General features: G+C 40.2%; 1 protein-coding gene across 6 annotated transcripts in view; it reads right to left on the bottom strand.

The window, feature by feature from the left end:
- Window positions 1-20,448, bottom strand: part of LOC121669888 (myocardial zonula adherens protein) — a 54,981-nt gene extending 34,533 nt beyond the window's left edge. Inside the window, exons 1-4 of one of the 6 annotated variants that reach the window (XM_042039466.1) lie at window positions 19,563-20,448; window positions 12,572-12,661; window positions 3,266-3,424; window positions 843-935 (exon numbers count right to left, since the gene is read on the bottom strand). In XM_042039466.1, the coding sequence (XP_041895400.1) occupies window positions 843-935; window positions 3,266-3,424; window positions 12,572-12,661 (342 nt within the window). In that variant the 5' untranslated portion in view covers window positions 19,563-20,448. The other 5 variants (XM_042039467.1, XM_042039470.1, XM_042039465.1 and 2 more) reach the window with 5 other exon arrangements.
- Window positions 20,449-21,777: the final 1,329 nt, after the last annotated feature.

Here is a 21,777-nt window from a genome sequence, read left to right as displayed (position 1 = left end):
TTTTTTTTTTCTCTTTTTTTGAGACCAGTTGCACAGAATAAAAGTACCAGTTTACAACAAGTTCTGATTTTTGTACCTAATACAGCATGCAGGGAACTGACAGCCTACAAATGAGGATGGCAGAAGGGCACAAGTCAAGGTCCCAGTCCCTTGAAGTCAGAATACCTTTAATTGCCAAAGCTTCCTCTGAACCAGGGCTGTGAAAATCAATGCTGAACATAAATTCAAAGCAAGTTTTCAGGGAGATTTTTTGGATCAAACAACTCAGCAGTTTAATATGAAGGCTATTTTTACAGAGTACAACTGCTTTTATTGCTAAAGCAGCATGTCAGAAGAAAGACAGGTCATCGAATGGCCATTGAAATGTTCCATTAAAAATGAAAAGGTAAGTAATTTTTTAGCACTTTAATACTAAAGAATATTGCTACTTCTTTTATTTAGTGTTTAAGCAATAGAGTCAGTAAAACAGAGCAAAGTATTGAAATGACACCAAGTTATCAGTTTCCCCTAATCATGAATATTATTTATTCAATTCAACTGGAAGCTGTTACATACATCTCCACTGATTACCAATACACGCAAGCAATGGTATCAAGATCATGCTTTTATTTCCAAGAATTTCCAGGCAATTAGTAATTTCATATGCAAAAGCACCCCTGTACTGCTTTACCTTCCTGGATGGAAAAATACATAAAGAAAGGAAACTACAGATATCACATAAAACAGTGAACTGGAGTGTTTTGGGAGATTAGTTCTGTTCTGCTAAAGCAAAAGAAAAGTTTCTAGATAACACCGAGACAGTTATTCCCATATGCTTTCCCTACAAATTAATGGATACTTACTTTCAGTTCATTTGTAAGCTGCTGTATTTTTCGTTTCATTTCATCATATTCACCATACATTTTCTTCCTTACTTTTTCCAGAGTTGCTCTCACCTGGTGTCAGAAAAATCAAATGCCTTTATCAAAATTTTGGATTATACTGTTTATAACAGGACATGATTTTTTTCTCTATGTTCTTCATTGTTACTTTCCATAATTTCCATTGTTAATCTACCTCTGCATAACAGCAATTTACTCTCAAGAAGAAGATAAAAACTTAAGTCTCAAGACTTGTCTACATAGGGAATATATAAATAACTGTCACTATGAGTAATTCTAAATTTCTCTGTACACACTTAAACACTAGTAAATAAATAATTTTTAAAAAATAATTTCAATTAAATTATCCATAAATCATTCTAACCTAATTACTAAATGAATTTAAATTAATTTGACCATATATTGTTTTATTTCTGAAAAAAAGGCATGGACTTAGTACACTTGCATACTTTTAAAAGTGGTTGGTTTCCCCTTGGTATTCTTTTAAAGGGTTTATCCTGCAGATAAACCCTTTTAATTTCAGTCTTTTAGACTTGTATCTAGCTTACATCTACCAATGCAATTCCAAATCTGAAGAATGGAGAACTCAATTTGATTTCAAGAACTATGTATGCAAATTATTCCTTGCCTTTCTAGAAAAAAAACCAAACTCAAAAAAACCCCAAGCTGGCTTCCAGTTTGGCTTTACACACCACTGCAATCATGTTTGCCTACAGCCCATGTAATTCAACCTCTTTTTTTCCCTTCCTCACTTGTACCAAACACAGGCTGATTGCACATCATTTAGGGGAGTGAGTTTACTGTGTCCCTGCACACTGGGGTGAGGGGAGAACTTCAGCAGCGGATGTTTTTAGCAGCTCTGCACAGAATACCCCCACTGACTCCCAGAAAGGGGGGGCACTGGCCACCAAACCTAGGCAAGGAGTACTCCCTCCCCACGTGCTCCCTTTGGGATGAGGAAGAGAGAAGGGAGCTGACTCCTGCCCGTCACCTCAGGAAAGCACCGCTCGCCCTGTGCCTCCCCACGCACAGGCACAGGCACATACACACCCTATTGCAAGATGCAGATCTGACTCAGGCAGAGGGAGCTGTCAGCAGCTCTGATGGGGCCCGTCATTTTTGGTCTATTTAAGTCAGCACATACATGGCAGAAGCTGAGGACTCTTGTTTAAGACTCTGCTTTTAAAGACAACACTACTCTGGCAGACCAAAGATCACAATTAGCAGAGCTAAACACAGCTTCCAGAAGACAGAAGAGCCAGTATGTCTCTTCCCATGTCTTTCCCACTTTTTCCTGAAAGCATCAGTACCCTGAATGCATAAGCAAGACATGCAGTTCACTTGATCTGACGTGTCCCTCCATAAGGGACAGAAAAGGGCAGGGAGATGGTTCCAGCCCAAGCAATCTGCACCAGGTACCACAGACCGTGCAGTTTGGGGAGCTGGCCCTGCTGTGTGCCAATTCACCTGTCTCTTGACACCACCCCAGCTGGGCAGAGGAACTACCCAGGCAGGAAAACAGCAGCCAAGGCAGCTTGTGTGCCTTGTCAGCACTGCAGCACTGACATACCCTGCCAGTCCCTAAACTCAGCAGCTTGAGAGTGGTGAACATTGAGAGCTGACAAACTGGGAGTACCATGGGAGAGAAGCAAGTGCTGATAGCCACAGACCAGGCAGGTGTTAGGAGCACACATGATTACACTGCCTTACACTGCTTGCTTGATTCAGGGTTCCTCCCTTTTCTATCAACTCAGTTTGCACTTGAATCAGGGTAACATGATAAGCACTGACCAACAGCCTGCTGGGTGGTGAAGATGGATGGAAAGGGAAGGTCAGATTATTTGCCCTGAGGTAATGAGGGTGTCACTGCCACAGCCTAAGAGCCAAAGACTGACAGACAAAGAGATGCTGAGTTTCAAGCACAGAAAAATTTCAAGCACGATCAGAAATGCATTTTTGTTTTTCAGGAGATCTTCTGCCAACTGTGATAAATGAGCAGGCACAGAGAAAGTAGTACAAAGACATCCTTATTAAATGGCTGACTATTTAAAGGCTGCCCCAGAATATACCTAACTGATTTTACTATGTCACCTAATTTACAAAGCTGGGGGGGGGCGGGTTGGGAATGGGGGAAGCACACAAAGAGAGAGACTTTATCCTTTCAGTTGTCTGCTTACATAGTTTCTTCCATCAGCAAGCACAGTTCCCAGGCACAGAGCATGCTTTTTTCCCAACTCAAATACTAACAAGGCTAGCCTCTAGCTTCAGAGTAGGTTCCCAATTTAAACTCAGGTTTGAATCAGTCAGCTGATTGTACACTCACAGTTCTACATGGATATATGGAAATGGTATTTAACATATTTTGAGGTGAAAGTGTAACTCACTTCTTTAATGTAATTCATCTCCTCTTTCAGCTGATCAGCTGACCAGCCATAAACCACCATTTCTCTCTTATGGTTGTTGTCAGTTCGGTGCACAACACCATACACCATCCCATGAGAGAGCTTCCCTGGAGACATCCCATTTGGTACATGGTAGAGCTCCTAAAAATTTAAAAAAAAAAAAAATTAAAAAAAAACAGTACTAGAATTAAAAAAAGACACTAATAAAACCACAGATACTTAGGGCCAGGAGAGACACCAATTATAGTGAAAGCACAACAGTACATACGAACACTAACTCCCAAACATTTTGGAGCCAACCTGTCAGCCTTCATGTTTTTGGAAAGAACAATGACCAACTTATAATCGATAAAGAATATAAAGATGTCTAATTACCACTGCCTTCAACAGAAGTGATGCAGGCACAGCTAGAGACAACAGGCTGGATTTGTACAAGGAGAGGTAGAGTCATGTAAGAAAAGGTTATCCTGGCTTATTTTCATTCAACACCCTATGCTACTTTTCTGCATTCTTGCAGATCACTGTCAGGTCTCTAGTTCCCTATAAACTCTTCCAACCACAGAATTATCCCTCACTTCCCAAACTCCCTGCTGCAGGAAACAAAAATTCACAAATTTACTCAAAAAAATATAGAAATTTCTAAGAAACTGAAATTAAAAGCTTTTAGGCAGGGTTCCTTAAAAAAGAAAATACCTCTTTCTCTTGAAGATAAACCAAGTAGAATTTCAGTTTGCATTTAAAGCTAAGTAAGAACCTCCACAGTAATCAAACTCATTTCGGATCTTCATTTCTTTTACAGATGTTGCAGAACTGACATTGTAAGAGCTAAAGCAAAGCTATGAAACAGCATTTATGTCGGTGTTTCAGTATTATTAACTACTGTAGAAGGATAAACCTTCTAAATCAGGCCTTGCTATATAAATAGAGGTTGTTTTAAAGAGCTGACATGTTTTATTTTAATGATCTGTAGAAATTTGTGAAACATACTCATAATGATTGCATGTCTTGCTTCAAGGCACCCTTCGCAACAGACTCCTCTTGTTCATCTCATCAGTACACTTCGTAAGAAAAATATTCATGCAAACAGCAGGAATGATTTCCCTCAGCATGTAAATAAATATCTGCAAGGTCAGATCAACCACCTGACATGACTACTCACCTCTCCTCCCTTCTAATCAACCCAGTGAAACATCCTTCTGTGGCAAGCATCTGAAATGAGTCAGTCCTCAGAACTACTCATTTCTCTTCTTGATTACAAGGTATTTAAACAACTACCTCAGATAAAGACATCCACATCAAGACTTTTTTTAAAAAACAGGAAAATATTCTCACAGAACTTGAAATATTTGCCAACTAGGAACCTAAAAATAATCAGTGATTTCTGAATGGAAAGTTAGAATGAAAAGTTTGGAAACACAGCTGTTACTGATAAGCTTTGCACATGGTTTTTGAAAGGTCAGTTCTAGAGAAAAATCAAGTATAGGTGATTTTACTGAACTTACTTTCTTATGCTGGATATACAAGAGTACAGGTACATCTGAGGACATTTACTACATTGACTTTAGAACATGTTTTGGTTTGTTCTAAGCATTGTCTAAATACCAAACAGAGGCTGAAAGAAACAAAGCTCAGAATCTTATATCCATCTGCAGCTGCATCCTAGAGATCTCCAGTCCTTACTATGACCATGAAGAGAGAACACCATCTGCAGTCTAAAGCAGCAGCACTCTCAGTTTTTAGGAGCCAAACCAACACAACTATGCTGGCAATATAAGAATAAATACTTCTTTGGGTAAGGGGAAAATGAACAGGAAAATTTATTTGTATTAAGAAAAATGGATAGAGACAGACATTTGTTTCACATCGTGTCCTTCCCACACGGCACTGACAGATTTTCCTCAACCCAGTATCCTACACACTCTTCTTTACCACATCATTAATAGTTTAACTATGTTGCTGAAGCTCTGGGGGTGTGTGTGTGTGTGTGCAGGGCTGGGAGAGGAACAATCACAGAGCAGACACCTGATAGAGAACATTTCAGGCAAAAAACAACAAAGCTGTAAGCCTTCATTTGAAAAGAAAGCCTTAAAACTATTTAATGAAGAAAATATTGGGCAACCAGCCCTACCTATACATGATATAATTTTGCACTTTGTAAATATTATATGCAAACCTTCATATCCTCATACTGAGATGTTTCATAATTATGTATTACTGAGGATTTTGTTTTGCTGTTTGGATGTGCACAAACAAAAGCTCCACACTTCATACTTTGAAATAGAGAAATACAGAAACTAGATGGGGACATGACTCATAATTATTTTGTGTTTGTTTGCTTCCAGGGTTGTACAGTTTCTTTCATAGTTCATTGCAGCTCCGCCCCTGCATCTGGAAAAAGGGATTACACACAAGTTTCCATCTTCCTGATAACAGAATGAATAATCACTTTGACTGTTTAGAGGTTACCAAGGCACTAGACATTGAATTCATAAATCCATACCCTTTGCCCATGATCATTCATTTTTAATGAGGTGAACAGCTAAATATCACCAATACCAAGGTCCTTTGGGCCTCTGAAACATTAGCAGAATTGTCTGAAGTGCTGTATGCAGAGTTCTGGAATAAAAATTATGACCAAGTTCCTTATTTTTAGAATATTATGAACACATTCCTAAGGAATGCTTTCCCCTCTCTAAGAAAGACCTACAAATTCAGACCAATGGTTTTGCAGCTGGAGAATCACCCATGGCACTTACATATGTATTTCAGAGATGAACAGACTTAAATTTACATTATAATGGATAGTACATGCAGGATTAGGTACGCACAAAGGCAGACTGGTTACATGTCTCTTGCAACAATGCTAAACTTGCCTGTTATCTGTATTTGCACAAGCCTCCTAAGATGCTTTTGTTACTCCTCTTTCAGAAGATTAAAAGAATTTCCATCATCTGTTGACTGTTTCAGTTCTATGTGCTACTTAAAATACAGGATATTGTTTTTACCCTCTCCTTTTTCTTCCTTCGTATCACAATCCCCAGACAAGTGCCTGTCAAAATTTCAGTTCTTGCTTATTTTAAAGATGTGTGAGCCAACAGCTACACAAATAACTGTTCTCATATTTCTCTAACCTTTTTCATTGCTGTTCTATTCCAGCCATGCTTATCTTCTACTCACCCTTTTCTGTTTAGTAACTCTTAATTCCTACTCAGTGACCACTAGTTTCAGGGTTCTGTATAAATAGCCAAAAAAGGGCTCACCTGATGCAGTCTCCTCTTAGGGAAAGGGTTACAATCAGAAAACTCCTCTGAATGCAGGGTTGAGAGGTGGATGGCTTGCTTTGTTTGTTGACTGCTTTTTCAATACAGGTTTGCCTCTAAAGGAGGCCTTGCTGATTAGCTCAGTTCTCAAGGATCTCCACAGAACTGCATCACTAAGCATGCACTGAGTATACTTCTGCCAGTTTGCCTCCTCTCTTAAGCTACTTCCACCCACTTTTGTCTATTTTTCTCCCTTCACTGCTTTTTCCTTTTCTGCCTTATACTCTGTTCTTCCTCTGACACATCCTCTCTTCCATGCCTCCTCTTTCACAAATCCTGGATTTTCCACATCCTCAAGAACTACAGAACAGTTTTTTAAAGTCAAATACTTTCTATTATTTTCCTCTATGTCCCATACATACCCACTCTCAGAACTCAGATATTTTTCGAATCAGTCCTCAATGGTCTCTACTCTTACGTACAGTGAGGCATCTCAGTGAAGATAACAGCATAAGCAAATACATGCAAGTATTTAGGAGCAAGTAAATACTGTAAAGCTAACCAGAATAGTTCTTGAAGGTGGAAGGGTACATTAGATTAATCAACCATTGCTGTTTAAGGTCAAAATATCAGCCAAATACCTTCTAATGTGAGCTAATGATCTGAAAAGGCAGAGATAGCTTAATCGATTTGCGAATATTTCTTTACATCTATAGTCAGTTCTAGAGCAGTCCAAGGTGACAGCAAGGACACATCATGTGGATGCACACACATCCTGTATCAGCCTCCAGGAACATGTCCTGTCTGTGTTGCAGCAACAGACAGCTGCGCTTGGTGTGATCACACAGAATGTACCAAAGAAACACAGACTTGTGTTTACTTAACTAATAAATATTTAAAACAGAAGCTTACACGCCAAGGTTGCAAAAGTCTTGATAATTACCTTGCATCCTGTTTATGTCTGTCCAAGGAGTCAGCACGAGTAGCATGAAACAGGTGAAGACATTATAAAACCGAACCCTAAATTTAAGTTTTTAACTGTTTTTTCTATGGCCCATGGTTTTATTTGCATTATATAAATAACGCTGAGGTATGATTTGCTTCCTAATATATCCGTTTTTTAAATGAAAGTCAGATAGGCTCATATTTTTACTTCTCCCTGCCCCAAAATTGAAAGAAAAGCACAGAAGACACATCTTTCTTGAGAAAAAAGGACATCTAATGTAATGCTTAACACAGTTCTGTGTTTAGTACCCCATGGCCTTAAAATATTCCTGACTCATGATCTTCTGTTTACCTACACCATCAAAAAACTTTTAACAAGAATTGTATCAGTTAAGTGAGGCTTTATCTTTTCCTTAATAGCCACATTCCAGACATTTCTAAGATATCCAGTTATCTTTTACCTAATTACACAAGGAACAAGAATATTCACACTGTTACTTAGGTCACATATTTTCTATTCAGTAAAATGACACATTTATAACTTTGAGCTCACCAAGAAAAGTTACTCTGCTCTGACAAAAGGTAGCTCTGTTTTTATGTCTTTTCATATTCCTCTACAGCCCATGAAAACCATGTTACACTTAAGAATGTTTTACATAAAAACAGTATTACAATAGGGAAAATATGCCACAACAGACATGAGTGTTCTTAAATTTGTGAAGAATGCAAGATGCATCGCTGAACACATTCCAATTTTGAAGCTCCTTGGGTGTAGAATTTCAGGGTCCATCTCAAAAGAGAAGTGCCAGGCATTATACAAAGTCACATCTAACCCATGAAATCTGTAGACAGAACGCCAATGTTTACACATTGGGAAACTAAGGTACAACAAATACAGCAGTAACCTCAGAAGTCAGTGGAATTCGTTCTGTATTTTTCATGTAGTGCTGGTTTTTAACAAAGGTGTTGCTAAATTAGTACACGTCAAAAATCAAACAATCAGTGCTGGAGAGGGTGAGAAACAGTAACATCACCTGTAGCAGATGAACCACATTTGTTCAGGCACAAGTTCTGCTCTGCTGACAGGAGTGGGCTGGCAGCAGCAGAGAAAATAAGCACTGTCCTAGATTCCATGTGCACCACAACCCCACGTTCACTGCACTCATATTCTTGAACCAGGCCGGACACAAGTTTCTGCTTGATTCTCACCATGACGCACAGAAGCAAATTCCCCTTCTGGCTTCTTTGCAGCTTACTTTTTTTGCTGGGAAAAAAAATGTTTGCTATGCTTCCATATTCTTGCTTAGGAAGTACAAAGAATTTCACTTTTTAGCTGTGATGCTTTAAAATAAAAATAAGAAAATTAAAGTGTTTGAGGATATATACAGCCAAAGTACCAAGCTGAGTTTAAAACTAAACACTGCTCAAACTTGGCTGAAAGCCACAAAGACAGTAAATTGACACAAATTTCCAGAGTGTTATCTCATTTTCATTCTCTTGTCCACGTATCCAAATGAAAAAGAAATGTCTGTCTATACATATCTCCACATTCTGCCCTCAAAAGCTTAGCTGCAGCTTCCAATGACACTTCTAAATTTAGCCATGACAGTGAAGAAAGAGACTGATGGATAAAAATAAGCCCAGTCTCAAACAGGGACAATACAATTGTCTGGTAACCCTTTATTATGCAAGACAAGACAGGCTTCAGAACATGCAGATTTTGCATATAATCTGCCAAGCACAATATTCCTTTGTACTTCATGGTGAAGTAAACAGCCTCACACTACTGTCATCCATTGTCTATGATGGACAGAAATAATGGAACAAAATCAGAATAGTTTGTGGTTCTCTCTATCTAAAGTGCTAACAATTTGAACAACCCAACCAACCAGCCTCTACCTGTGAGTTAAGTTCTCATATGCTTCTTTCAGGGTATCATATCCTAAATATGAGTACAAAAATCCAACCTGACACAAGCTCACTCCCCCTTCAGTTTTTGAGATCAGTCTCTAACTCTGCACCATCTGCCAGCCTTTCAGAAAAGGCAGGGAGAGGCCACCCTAGTACAGTACTGCCTGTAGCAATTTTGTTGCAACAAAACCACCCAGATCCATCACTTCATTTTAATATCTTACACTGGTACATTTTTATTTCATGGATGCATAGCAGTAAAAAAGTTCATCTAGAAACTTACTGCACTGATACAGATTGAATGAAATGCAGCATAGATTTCCTGCAAAGTTTGGACTCCAAAGAAAAAGGCTAAGCCAAGAGCTACCAACAAAAGAGCTTTCTTCTGATAAAGAATCACTTCTGGTCTGACATCCAGCAGCAAAACAAGTTATTGGGAGGATCAGCACTAGCAAGAGCTGCTGTGCAGTTCATTAGCTGATTCTGCAACTGAAGCACCTCTTAATGGTACTGAGCCCGAGAGATGCAGAAAAGTAACAAACATAGTGAGCCATCACCATGTCACATTAGGGCAGCTCAAAATCACGTCCTTCTAATGAAAGAGTTGAAAGAGGAGATTACAACCAAATGTCACACCAGGGTGTATTTATAGTTTTCTGGCATTGCCTCTGACACTGCAAGCTCTTTGCTCTCCTCCCTCAGCAGCAGAGGCAGAGACTTGTCCTGCCCAAACAGGAGAGCACCTGCAGCCAGGCTCTGACTGCCTGACTTAGTTGAGCACTCCAGAAAAAATGGTACAATCCCACAGATTAACCCCACAGTTTGTTTCTGTAAGTCACACTAATATATTTTAAATACCAAAAGCATTTTTCAGCTCCCATTTTCTTAGGAGTCAGCAATTAAAGTCAGCACAGAACTCCAGATTCCAACAAGGGATCTCATGTTAAATTTGATTCTTGCTGAAGCTGGATTTTTTGACCTTAAATTATAAAGTGCAAGGTAGAAAACAGAGCAGTTCCCTAATTTCTATTATCTCTATTTCCAAAAAGGGGACACAGTTCTCATAGGACTGTGTGAGGATTATCTAACATTTGTAGAACTTGTTCTCGAAGTGATTTCATTAACATGAAGCCAGCTGAACACGGGTGATCAGCAGAGACATCTGATCACTGCTTTTAGATTTTTTAAAAATTAAATGTGCAGTAAAAGCATCACAGCATGACTAGTCATGAGCCATGTGTGCACTGGACATTACTGTGTAACTAATTTGAACACATAAAGCAATTGATTACACAATAAAAATCTACAGGTAATACACTGCTGTCTGGCTTTCGAGACAGGAGGAAAAACCAGTTCATGAGCAGTGACTTCTTTGTAGCTGCTTCCATACACTATGGCTATACTATCTGTGGGGTATTTTTTTTAATTACACAGAAACTATAAAACACAAGTAGTTGGCACAATTCCTCTGTATTTTTTAATTGCTATGAAATTGGCTGAGTAGATCCCATCTAGCTCTGAAGCCTTTTAAAGTCTTTAAATTGTCTAAAAGTACTGAATTTTAGAAACTACTCAGAACATACAATACTTAAATTGCATACGGTTTTTCCTGATCTCAACTAATAAGGACCCATCTCTTCAACATCACTGTTTTGTACATTGAGCCAAATAATGTATTTATTATCTTCCTATCCTCTCCTCAACATTCTCTGATAAAAAGCCCACTTGCCTTTACTTGTATTATGGGGGAAGTAACAGCTCATTAAAAACAAGGTTCCACAGAGAAAAAAACTGGTCACGTAAGAAAGTCACTACAAATTGTCCAACCCTGATCATTAACAATTCTTTCTCATTATCACATTACTCAGAACCATAAAGTGAGTAAGGTATGAGTAAATACCTATCCTCCTCAAAAGCAAACTCAGATTCCTCTTAAGGCAACAAGCCCATAAACTTAGGCCAGTCCGAGGGTTTCTGCAATCAGATACAAGCTGACAAGAGACTGACAGAGAAGCTACTCTAAGTGCTACAAACAAACACCTCTGTACAAAATGAATTATTACTCTTCAATGGTGGCCCAAATTCAGTTTGCATTAAGGACTATTTAATCTATCGTGTAAGTAACATTTCTAGATCCTGAAGAACCAATTACTCTGCCAGACCCGTGCGTGAAAACCTGAGTGTATAAAAGATTTCAGGACAAAAAATAACTGATAAGGAATCCTTATCTTGAGCATTTTAATTTGCACTTATTTTTATTTCTTAGAATGTTAGTCTTTCTCGGTAATTTTACAGTTACTTTTGCCTTTAAATATCACTAAGAAATTATTTCTAGTAAATCCTATTGTTGTTTCTCTTCCTGTTGTCATACTGCTATTCAGATATTGAGTCTGGCAAACCTCACCAGCTTCTTGTTTGATTTTGGTTTATCACAGTATATATGTGGTAAAGTTGTGGAGGCTGTTCAGCTTCCCCTTTTAGTCTTCATCCTTAAGACTAATGAAACATCTTCTCTTGCTGTGAAACTGCTCTTAAAGAACAAGTTCTGCACCAAAACAGATTGTAAAATTTTTTCTGTGCACACACTACTCACACCTGCCAAAAAAATGCCCTTCTGAACCCTTCTAAGCACATGACCTTCAAATCGCTTTCACTTCAGAACAATCTTGAATTCTTTATTTTATATTTCTTATTTGTACATCACCATTTACCAAAACTAGCTAACACACACAAAACATCAAGAAACCCCGCATACCACCTACATTAATGCTCAAATCTTGCACACTGTTAAGCCTACAGGAAACATAAAACCTTCTTTTGGGATCAAGAGGATCCTGATCAAGATCCTGTTTAATACAGGACACTGTTCCTGGTAACAGTTTCCTGCTCTTCGATATATAAATATGAAATAATCAAGTTTTAAATGTACCTCAGTCACAAATCACCATCAATCTCTGTTGTTTCTCTACCACTGTCCTATTTTACATGCAGTTTTGCCATCCCTAACTCCAAGGCTCAAAGCTCACACCCAACTTGATGACCATCCACATGTTCTTAAATGTTCCAAGATGACTGGGCTTTGGGCTGCCAAAACAACAAATATCAACATCTGTGGAGGACAATATTTACTTCTTATTTATAGAGAATGTAACTCTTGATTCTTAAAACTTACACTTTTCTTTCTCTCAGTTTCCTTTGGTCCCTGTTCAGGCTGTGACACTTCATCAGGTGGTACTGTTAAGCGTAACCTACACACATTCATCTGAAAGAAGAACAAGATTAGGTGTTAAAATCACAAAAATTATTTTAATAATTTGCTTTACAGAATGAACTGTACTGAGATTCAAATTTGAACTTACTATTTTCTGTTTTCTACCACACAGATGACGAGATATTATTTTTGAAGGCTAGAGGGGTTTTTAGCTGGCAAAAAATAATTCAAGGGCATCCCCATAATTACAAACATACCTGAAGTAGCAAAAAACCATTTCAATCAACAACTTGTTCCTAGGTACTCATAAATGACATTGAGAGCTGAGATAACAGAACAATGAACATAATTTTCTGCTTTCTGGGTTTTGTTTGCTGATTTGGCATACTTTTATTCTTCAAAAGGGATTATTTAGAAACACAGAGTGTATTTTAGAGTAAATGCTTCTTTCCTGCTCAGCATATAGCCAAGTATTTGATCCAAGGATACCTCAGTACTGCAAGTCCACTTAATGTGGAATAAGAATATTATTGAAATCTGATACATACAAATGGTGTGTAAATACTAAGCTTCAGAACTTAAGCTTCAGAAAAAATTTAAGAAGTGTTGTTTCCTAACTGATTTTAGAACAGCCATTCTCTTGCCAACAGGCACGATACCTTTCTGTCCCCAGTTGCAGTTTGCCTTGCTTTGGGCTGAGACATCTTTGTTTTAATGGTGTTTTCAAAGCAGTGCATTTCATACAAGAAACTTGGTTAAAACATTCAATCTTAGTCCTATTCACGAGACGTTTTTGTGGAAAACAACTCTAAGTCCTAAGCAGAGCATAGCAAATGATGAAATGAAAAATTTGGCTGTCTGAATTCAAAGCTGCACAGTATCTTCCTGTGAAATCCCAGCTGTCTGTTGGCAACAAAGAGAGCTCTTAAAGCTCTTCCTCAAAACCTCTGAAGTATCTCTTTCATGATTACTGTGGGCCATCATCCCTGTTCTTCCGCAGCCCAGCATCTCATTTCATCTAGATCTCTCCAGTTTCCCCTGGAGTCATGCTGAATGTGTGTCTCTCTCTCACACCCACCTTCCCACTGCACTTGTTCAGGCTCACATCTTGGTCATTACAGCACCTCCTTTTGCCTTTAAAATGGCAATAATGTTCTGTTCACTGCATTCAGAGCACTGCAGCAAAGCCCTTCCCATACACCCCACACATTACCATTTTTCAATTAATTTCTTCCAACTGTCTTATATATCATTTAAGCTGCCTTGACTGCATTTTCAAGTCTCTTTACAATAAAACTTCTTCAGAGAAGACTGTTCAGCATCACAACAAGGATCCCTATTTTCCGTTTCCAGACAAAAGTCCTTTTTCAACTTTTCAAACAGGCTTTAACTTTTTGTTCTTCCCAAGCAAAAGCAATTGGAAGAACTATCTACAACTTCGCTATTTTTCTTCTGGCGTTTCTTTAAATCTGTTGAGAGGAAAATTCACTAACATTTAGACTACTGGTATTGTACTTGTCAACTGTATGTTTTAAATGTTACATACTGCCTTCCATCTTCCTCTCAGTTTAGTCTTTCAGGTCTGCAAGGCCAGCAAGAAACAATATCCTGAGATAGATAAAGTTCTAATAAAATAGGTGAGATGTGTCTGTACTACAAAGAATAAGAAGGGAAAAAAGTCTATAAGAAGATCAAGGTGAAATATAACCTACTCTTTAGGTGTATCTGTGAAAGCAATGTTTTGTGCAGTGGCTGCCTCACTGTTAATTTATCATTCATCCATATGCTAGCAAATCTAGAACAAGAAGCCACAAAGTGATGTAAGGACTCCAAAACTTAGTATAAAAGCAGTTTATGCTTTCATATTTGCTAAAGAATACTGAAACAATGAAATGCATTTAAAAATTACGAAACTTGGTACGTTGGCTTTTGATACTGATTGGCTGCTATGTTTGTTCTAAGAACAACAAATTCTCTTCATATATTACAGAAGCTGGTCATACTTTCTACTTACAGATTAGTTATCCAGATATATTAATAATAAACTCCTCATCTTTGAAACTCATTGATTCGTAAGGTAATTAACATCCCCTTTTCTCATCTATTTCCCCCTGCCCTTTCCTCCCATTAGCTTATTATGGCTCTTTCCTCTTACAACATGTTTACAATAAGAAGGGAAACAGAGACTGGCATTCCTCCATGTACGCAAACAAAGACCAGAGCCATAAATAGGATATAGAAGTGAATTTGTGCTGTGCAGGAAGTGATAGATGAGGCAAACTTTTTCTTACACTGATTTTGAACAAAGGAAAACTGGACAGAATGGGATGAACATATTGCTAGGATAAAACATTTAAAATGCCTGAAATAACTAGAAATAGATATTGACTGGCAACTCAAAGTTAGGAGAAATGGGGTTGTGTATGATTCTCTGAAGCAAATAACTTGCCTATTAATCAGTACGAGGCTAATTATAGCCAACACAGATTCACAGTGCAGTGATTGTAAGTAAGTTAATTATCCCTGTAGCTGTAGAGTGAGTGAACCACGACTGCCCTTCACATCACAGGTGTTACAGGGCTACTATGAAGGAAATCACAGAAGTCTAGTACAGATGGCAGTCAAGTCATAACAACTAGGTTGGAAATACAAATTAACAACAATCATTTGTTGAGACTAAAACCTCTGTACAATCAAAAGCTTGTTATCATTTAAGCTATTTTTTCTTGCCCTTTTCACTTTGCCTTATTTATTACCCCCAAAGCACTTACCCCACCCCACCCCAATTGGCAACCATAAGGATTCCAGCCTTGAAGTTGCCCAGCAAGGCTTGTACAGCAGTGGCAAAGTACCACCCAGTTCCTTGCTGGAACAAACTTACACAGGCTGTATTCTGCTATTGTTTACAACAATAGGACTTCCTCAGCATCTCTGGGGAAACAGCAGCAAATGTATGAAGTAGCAATGCAGTCCTGCTCCTCCTAGGCCCCAGATGATGCATTCTATCTAAGGACAGAACCACAGACCCATCTTGTAAAATTCAGAAACACTGTGGAGATTGGAAAGGAAAAACAACAGGCACTGCTTTTTCCTCCAGCCCCCAGAAGCAGTTCTGAACACCGTACATACACTGTTCTTGCTCTGCAGGGCTTCCTGAAGGAACAACACACTGTGCCATTTGTTGGTGAGTTTACTTGACCAAATCAATGAGCAGACTCACATGGAAATCACAGCAAGCCCTCCTCCCACAGCAAACACTGCTGTAGTGATGCCTTAAAATGGAAATGAAATCCCAACAGGAAGAGTCTCGACTCAGTGCCAAACAGTGGCAGGATAACGTGCAACTGAGGATGAAAAAGCAATTTCCAGAAACAAACTGGGTAATGCAGAGAGAAAGTGGGGAGGAGAATGAGAGAAAGAGCTGCGATTCAATTTCCTTCATCTGCGTATTGACAGTAAGAACAAGTGAGAAAAAACAGGGACAGACACAACTTCCAGCTTACCTTTATGTCACTGGCATTGTTACTTTGTGAGTGTAACTTTTAAAAATAAATACTGGGTAGAAGAAGAAACAGGTATCTTTCTAAAAGTCCTACAAGACTGACAGATTTTTGTTTAATTTGCAGCATCTGTAGCTTTGGCAAGTCAACAATATAAATAATCTTAAATGTGACGACATTTTATGTTCGCTCCTGGCTTTTTGACACCAACAACCCATGAGTGGCATTTCCAAAGCTCATCTGATATCATTTGTGAAACAAAGACACAGACAAGTAAACAAAAGACTGACAGGTTCACCCCAACATGACACCAAACAGCAGAAGTTTCCTGACTGCAATGAAAAGTAACCCTGAAAACATGCTTTTTTACCAAATTTCTAAGAGGCTAATGGGATAGCATAGAGGAGAGCTACTGCAATATGGCAGTTAAGGAAAAAAAACCCCAATCTAGCTTAGTTTAAAATGTTGAGAATTCATGGCCCAGATCCACAATCCACATTTATGTTTACCATCCTACTCAAATCACTAGGGTGCAACTTAAACACAGATGACAGATTCAGTTTGAGTAATGTTCTTCAGCCTCTTCTTCCCCCTTTCCAAAAAACAAAGCACCCAGAAAGGCATTAATCATAGTTAACTATGGGCTGAAATAATTACAGATTATTTCATTAAAATTAATTGTTAAATTTATGAGCAACGCTGTTATAGAATAACCAAAGTTACTAGTACAGCAGTAGAAAAATACAGGCTATTCTACTTGCGACCAGTCTCTAAGATTTTTACAAGAACACCACAGGAAAAAGATGTGGCTCCAGACTGATCTAGCTTCAAACCAACTCTGGAGTTCAACACCACCAGAATTTAATATTCAGTATCAACATATTAATACGTTGATACTGATAAAAGAAATGAGAATAACATGTTTGTTGAGGAACTATCTACTACCCTATCAGCTCAATGGCCAAAAATCACTCCATTTGCCTAAGGTCCAGTGTTAGCTTTAGACTTTTGAAGGTAAAAGCAGAACAACAGTGCATGTTTAATTTCAGTCCTAAAAAGCAAAGAAGAAGGTACTTTCTTTGGTCATTTATCTGTTGATTAGCCTTCTCCATTGATGAAATCTCTGCCATGAGATTCCACACACAATTAAAGGGCACTTTTCCTGTGACCGCAGGCACACAGGAATGTGACACAGATCTTTCATTTATTCAGCAGTTATTCTAACTGTCTTTCTCTCCTCTTCTGACAACTCACAATAAGGGAGTCACATTTCACTAAAATAAGGGACAAGAGCTTCCCAGTGGGTTGTAGTTGCAAATTAAATTTTTACCAGTTTCCTTAGAAGAATGTATCAAACACAGTTCGTCATTCCCAGGAAACCTATCGTGGGGATGAAAATAAGAAGTTTATCACCTGAACAGAAGTTCCCTTACTGTAACTTCTTTAAGAAATACTAAAACAAGGAAACTCAATGGGAACACAGAAGGCGTATAGGGAGACCAGGGATCTTTTTCTCAGGAAGACGATTCTGACCTTGCTATCACGTAAAACCAGAGCAACACAACATTCTTCAGTTTTTCAATTATGAACTCATATTTTCGAAGCATCAAAACAATAACTGCATAATTCATGAAACATCATGATCGTATGGATGTATTTTTGGTAAGGATAAGTTTATCACTGATTTTGATTTTTTTCTTCACATGTGGAATCAGCATTCACAATGATAGGAGTGTAGTTACAGCAGCAAGAAAAGGGCTATTTAAAGCTGGGTAGCTGCAGAGCATTCCTGTCATATCTGTCTGAGTTTAAGCAACTTTTTAGAAGCCCAACAGATTAATACATGGTTATTATTTATCACATTTATTAAATTTTTTAAAAATCAGCAAATTATAGATCTGCATTTGAGGAACTGATTATACAATTAAATCACTATTGCCACCTAAATCATTACGGTGAGCTTTCTCACGATAGGCAAGTTTTTTAGGATAGGCGAGTTCTCAACTGTAAATATCCAGACACATTTCAAGGATGCGGGGTACGTCTCCAACAGAAGTACACCTTCCTCGCAGGTTTACAGAACAAGCCAGGGTCTAGAACTACAAAAGCCTTGCAGGACTCCCCAAAAACTCTTCCTCTCCCCACACCTACAACGAACGCACAAAAAGATGCTCTCGCACACCGCAAGCTTCACCTGAGAACACCGAAAATAATGGGTGGGGGGGGTGGGGAGAGAGAGAAAGAGAGTTACCTCGTAGGTAACTACGCGAGGGGGGAAGTCAAACCTCCGCTTCGCTCCGCGACCCCGCCCGCGGGATCTCCCCGCCGCCCCCCCGCGCTACCCCGCGCACCTTCCGCCGGGAGCGGCCGCCGTCGCCGGGCGGCCTCCGGGGGGTGGTGGCGGTGACCGTGAGCCCCGAACTGTAGCGCAGCATCCCCGCGGGCCGCTGGGCCGGCGCTCTCTGCGGCTCCTCGGGCCGGCGCCGCCGCTCCGCCCCCGCGCACTTGGCCGCGGGCGGCCGCAGGGGCCGGGCGGAGGCGGGCCGGGGTTGCGCGGGGCTCCGCTTCCCTCTCCGCCCCGCGGAACTCGCGGCCCCGCGTCGGCTCTCGGGCCGCTGAAGTGCCCAACTTCCTCGCGTGGGGTGATACGCGGCAAAGTCGCTGTGGGACGCTCAGGTGCCAGTGCAGGGTGGCATGCCCTCCGCTCACGGGAATATTGGGTGTCGGGGTGCAGCCTGGGGAGAGAGGCTTCGAAGGGAGACCCAGACAGGTCCATCTGTCACACAGTCACCTCCCGGAACTGGAAAACGGGGGTTAGAGCTCGCAGGAGCCCCTGGCAGCCATTCAGTACCGTTCTCCGGCACCCACCTCTGAGCACTGTAAGCAGAGAGTGCTATGTAAAAGCTGGACGCTGTCCTCCCCTTCTTCCCACAGCAATTCGTGAGCCACCCAGGTCTGTCAGTTGTTATCCGTGCTCCAGGAATGGGTACCAGGCTCATCAGAAAGCACCGAGACCCCAGCCAGCCTCGGGGTTGACAGGCACAAAGCCGGGGCAGCTCAGTGCACGAATGACAGCATCAGCCTCAGTGCCAAAGGTCCAACAGGCTGAGTGTGGTCTGCCCAAGCCGGCTGGCCCCGAGTCAGATTGCAGGTGTGGACTTCAGCATTTCAGATGCTCAGCTCTTCCGGATCTGGGCTGAGGGAACGCAGTAACCCTACACCACCCTACATGGCCTAGGCACACACATCTTCCTCTGCAGCTTTGGGCATCTGTCATGAGCACTACATTCCCCAGTAATCAAGGCAGTTATACGGAAAGGAGATGCTTTTGTTTGAAAGAAATGGCAGAACAAATACCTTAAACAGCATTTTTAAAATAATTTATCTCCTGTCTCCATGTAATTAAATTAAGACCGCGAGAAAACAGAGTTATGGCTATGCAATGTCCTTACCCGTTAAGATGTTAACGACCAGGGTGCCGAAGAGAGGAAATTTGCATTGGAAAAACTGAAACTGCAGTGAACTATAGGTGCCTCACCCTCTCTGTGTACAATGCCTCTGTTCTCTTCTGCCTCTCAGCTCTCTGTCCCCAGGGCAGGATATTGAGCTATCGACATGACAAGGATCTGAGGAAGAGAGGAAGAAATCATTGCCCAGCCCAGAGGAATGAATGAAGGGTCTGCATTTTTGTTATTTTTGTTGTTTTCCCTATTCTTTTCTCCTTCCAGGGAAGGTAATACAGCCCAAGGCAAATGAATTAGAACGTCCACTTGTATTTGGATTTCTCTCAAGGCAAGATTGGCTGTGTGTTACACGATTCTTTTTGTGGCAAGGTGTCTTGTTCCTACAAACAATTGCATTTCCATATGAATCACCCCCTGTCTTAAGTCCTGGTTATAATGCTGCTTTTGTGGGTTTGCAGGTGGATAATAGGTGTATCATCATCAACAGAAACAAGTTCCTTCACAAGTATGTTGTCTACCCACAGGGCTATCCCTCAGCACTTGTTCCTGGTCATTCTGGTGAGCAAAATGTCTATTTAAATTCTGGTATGCAGACAGCTGATGACCTTTGTGGTTTCAGCTGAGAAGGAGTTCACAGACCTGTGAGATTGCCCTGGTTAGTTACAAGTTGTGCCTTCTGGACTTTATTTCCCTCTGGAAAAAGGCATGTACGTGGGTCTGCCGAGTCACTGCAATGCACAAACACAACTGCTTTTCTAAGAACAGGCACAGAGTACTACACTATGGAAAAGGACCTCCCTTCCTATATGATAAGAGTATGGTACGATAATCATTGGCATGAGAGAATAAGGCACGATAATCAGATCTCTGAGAATATTTGCAAGTTCTGCATCAAGTTTGAGAATATTATTAATTTCGATGGAAATCTTCTAAATGCAGATGAGGAAAAGACTTGTCCATGGATAATACACAGTCAATAAAAATATGGTTTTCTCAGTTATGTCTATCTTAGTAGCAGCTCTCCCCATTTCTTGGAAAATAGCAGCAGAACACATTTACCTGATTTACCAATATTTGTTTGAAAAGGAGCATCTTCTATTTAATCCTCAAATTAATATCATCCAAGGAGTAACCTATATGCAAGGTTAGTAGTCCCCTTTTTTTTGGATACTCTCTGAATCTTCTTCCTTTCCCCCAGCAGCAAGATACACAGGTATAGTAATGAATGTGATTTCTTTGCTGCCTTGCTAGCTGACCGTGCAACCATTTGCAATCTCTTCAGCCCTTGTGTAGCCTGTGTGACCCCTCTTTGCATGAAAGCAACATTTGGAACAACTTTTTCTTCATCCCCAGAGCTCTGCCTACACTACAGGGATTATGAAGCCAACCACTTGTATGGAGTGAATACCTGGTACTCCCCAAGTGGCAAAAAGAAAGCTCAAGAAAAGCTGTTGAAGGAATATGAGATGTACACAGCAGAGCTGAAAAAAAAGCTCCAGAATTATTTTTGGATTAAGAAAGGATAAACAGATTTGTGATCTTTGGCTTGGACAAAAGACAGTGGCAGGGAGTGGGCAACAGAAGCATAGAAGATCATGACTGGTACGCAGAACTGAACAGGGAATAGCTGTTCATTTTTTCCTACCCTTGAGAACAGTGGATTTGAAGAAAACCAGGCACCATATTTCCGTGTGAAATTATGTCAGAAGAATCACTGATCATGAAGAGTATAAATGCTCCCAAAAAGTAGCTGGGTAAACTCATGGCAAACAAGTTACAAGGGCTATGAAACATGAAGATATGTCTACAACTACTGACTCAGGAGATCCCCGAAGTGTGGGTTTGCTTTGTTGATAGCTCCCCAGACTAAGGACCTCTGACCACTCCCTTGTCCTCCTGGGCATGATTGATTCCCCACCAACAGTATTAGATGTGACAGGCTTCTAGCAAGCAACAGGTCTCCTCTGCTTTGAAAAGGTGCTCCCGTGCTCAGCTGTTGCTTGCCTTGGGCACACTCCGGATGTATTCATGGCTGCAGCTCATTATTGCACATTTACCGTTCTCTCTCATCCCCCGTGGAGGTTTAACACAGTCACTCCCCTCTTTCTCCAGTGTCCCTCTTTCGCTCCCGGGGACCTCAGGGAGAAGCATCTGCTTGCTTTCAGCATGTCCCTGTTTGCCAGGCCCCATGACCTTACCTTCT

This window comes from Corvus kubaryi, unplaced genomic scaffold (assembly GCF_017639235.1).
Source record: "Corvus kubaryi isolate FWS band 111438036 unplaced genomic scaffold, C.kubaryi_AGA036_p1.0 37394, whole genome shotgun sequence".
Classification (NCBI taxonomy): domain Eukaryota; kingdom Metazoa; phylum Chordata; class Aves; order Passeriformes; family Corvidae; genus Corvus; species Corvus kubaryi.
Note: the sequence above shows the minus strand (reverse complement) of the source record. Positions and strands in the feature narration are given on the sequence as shown.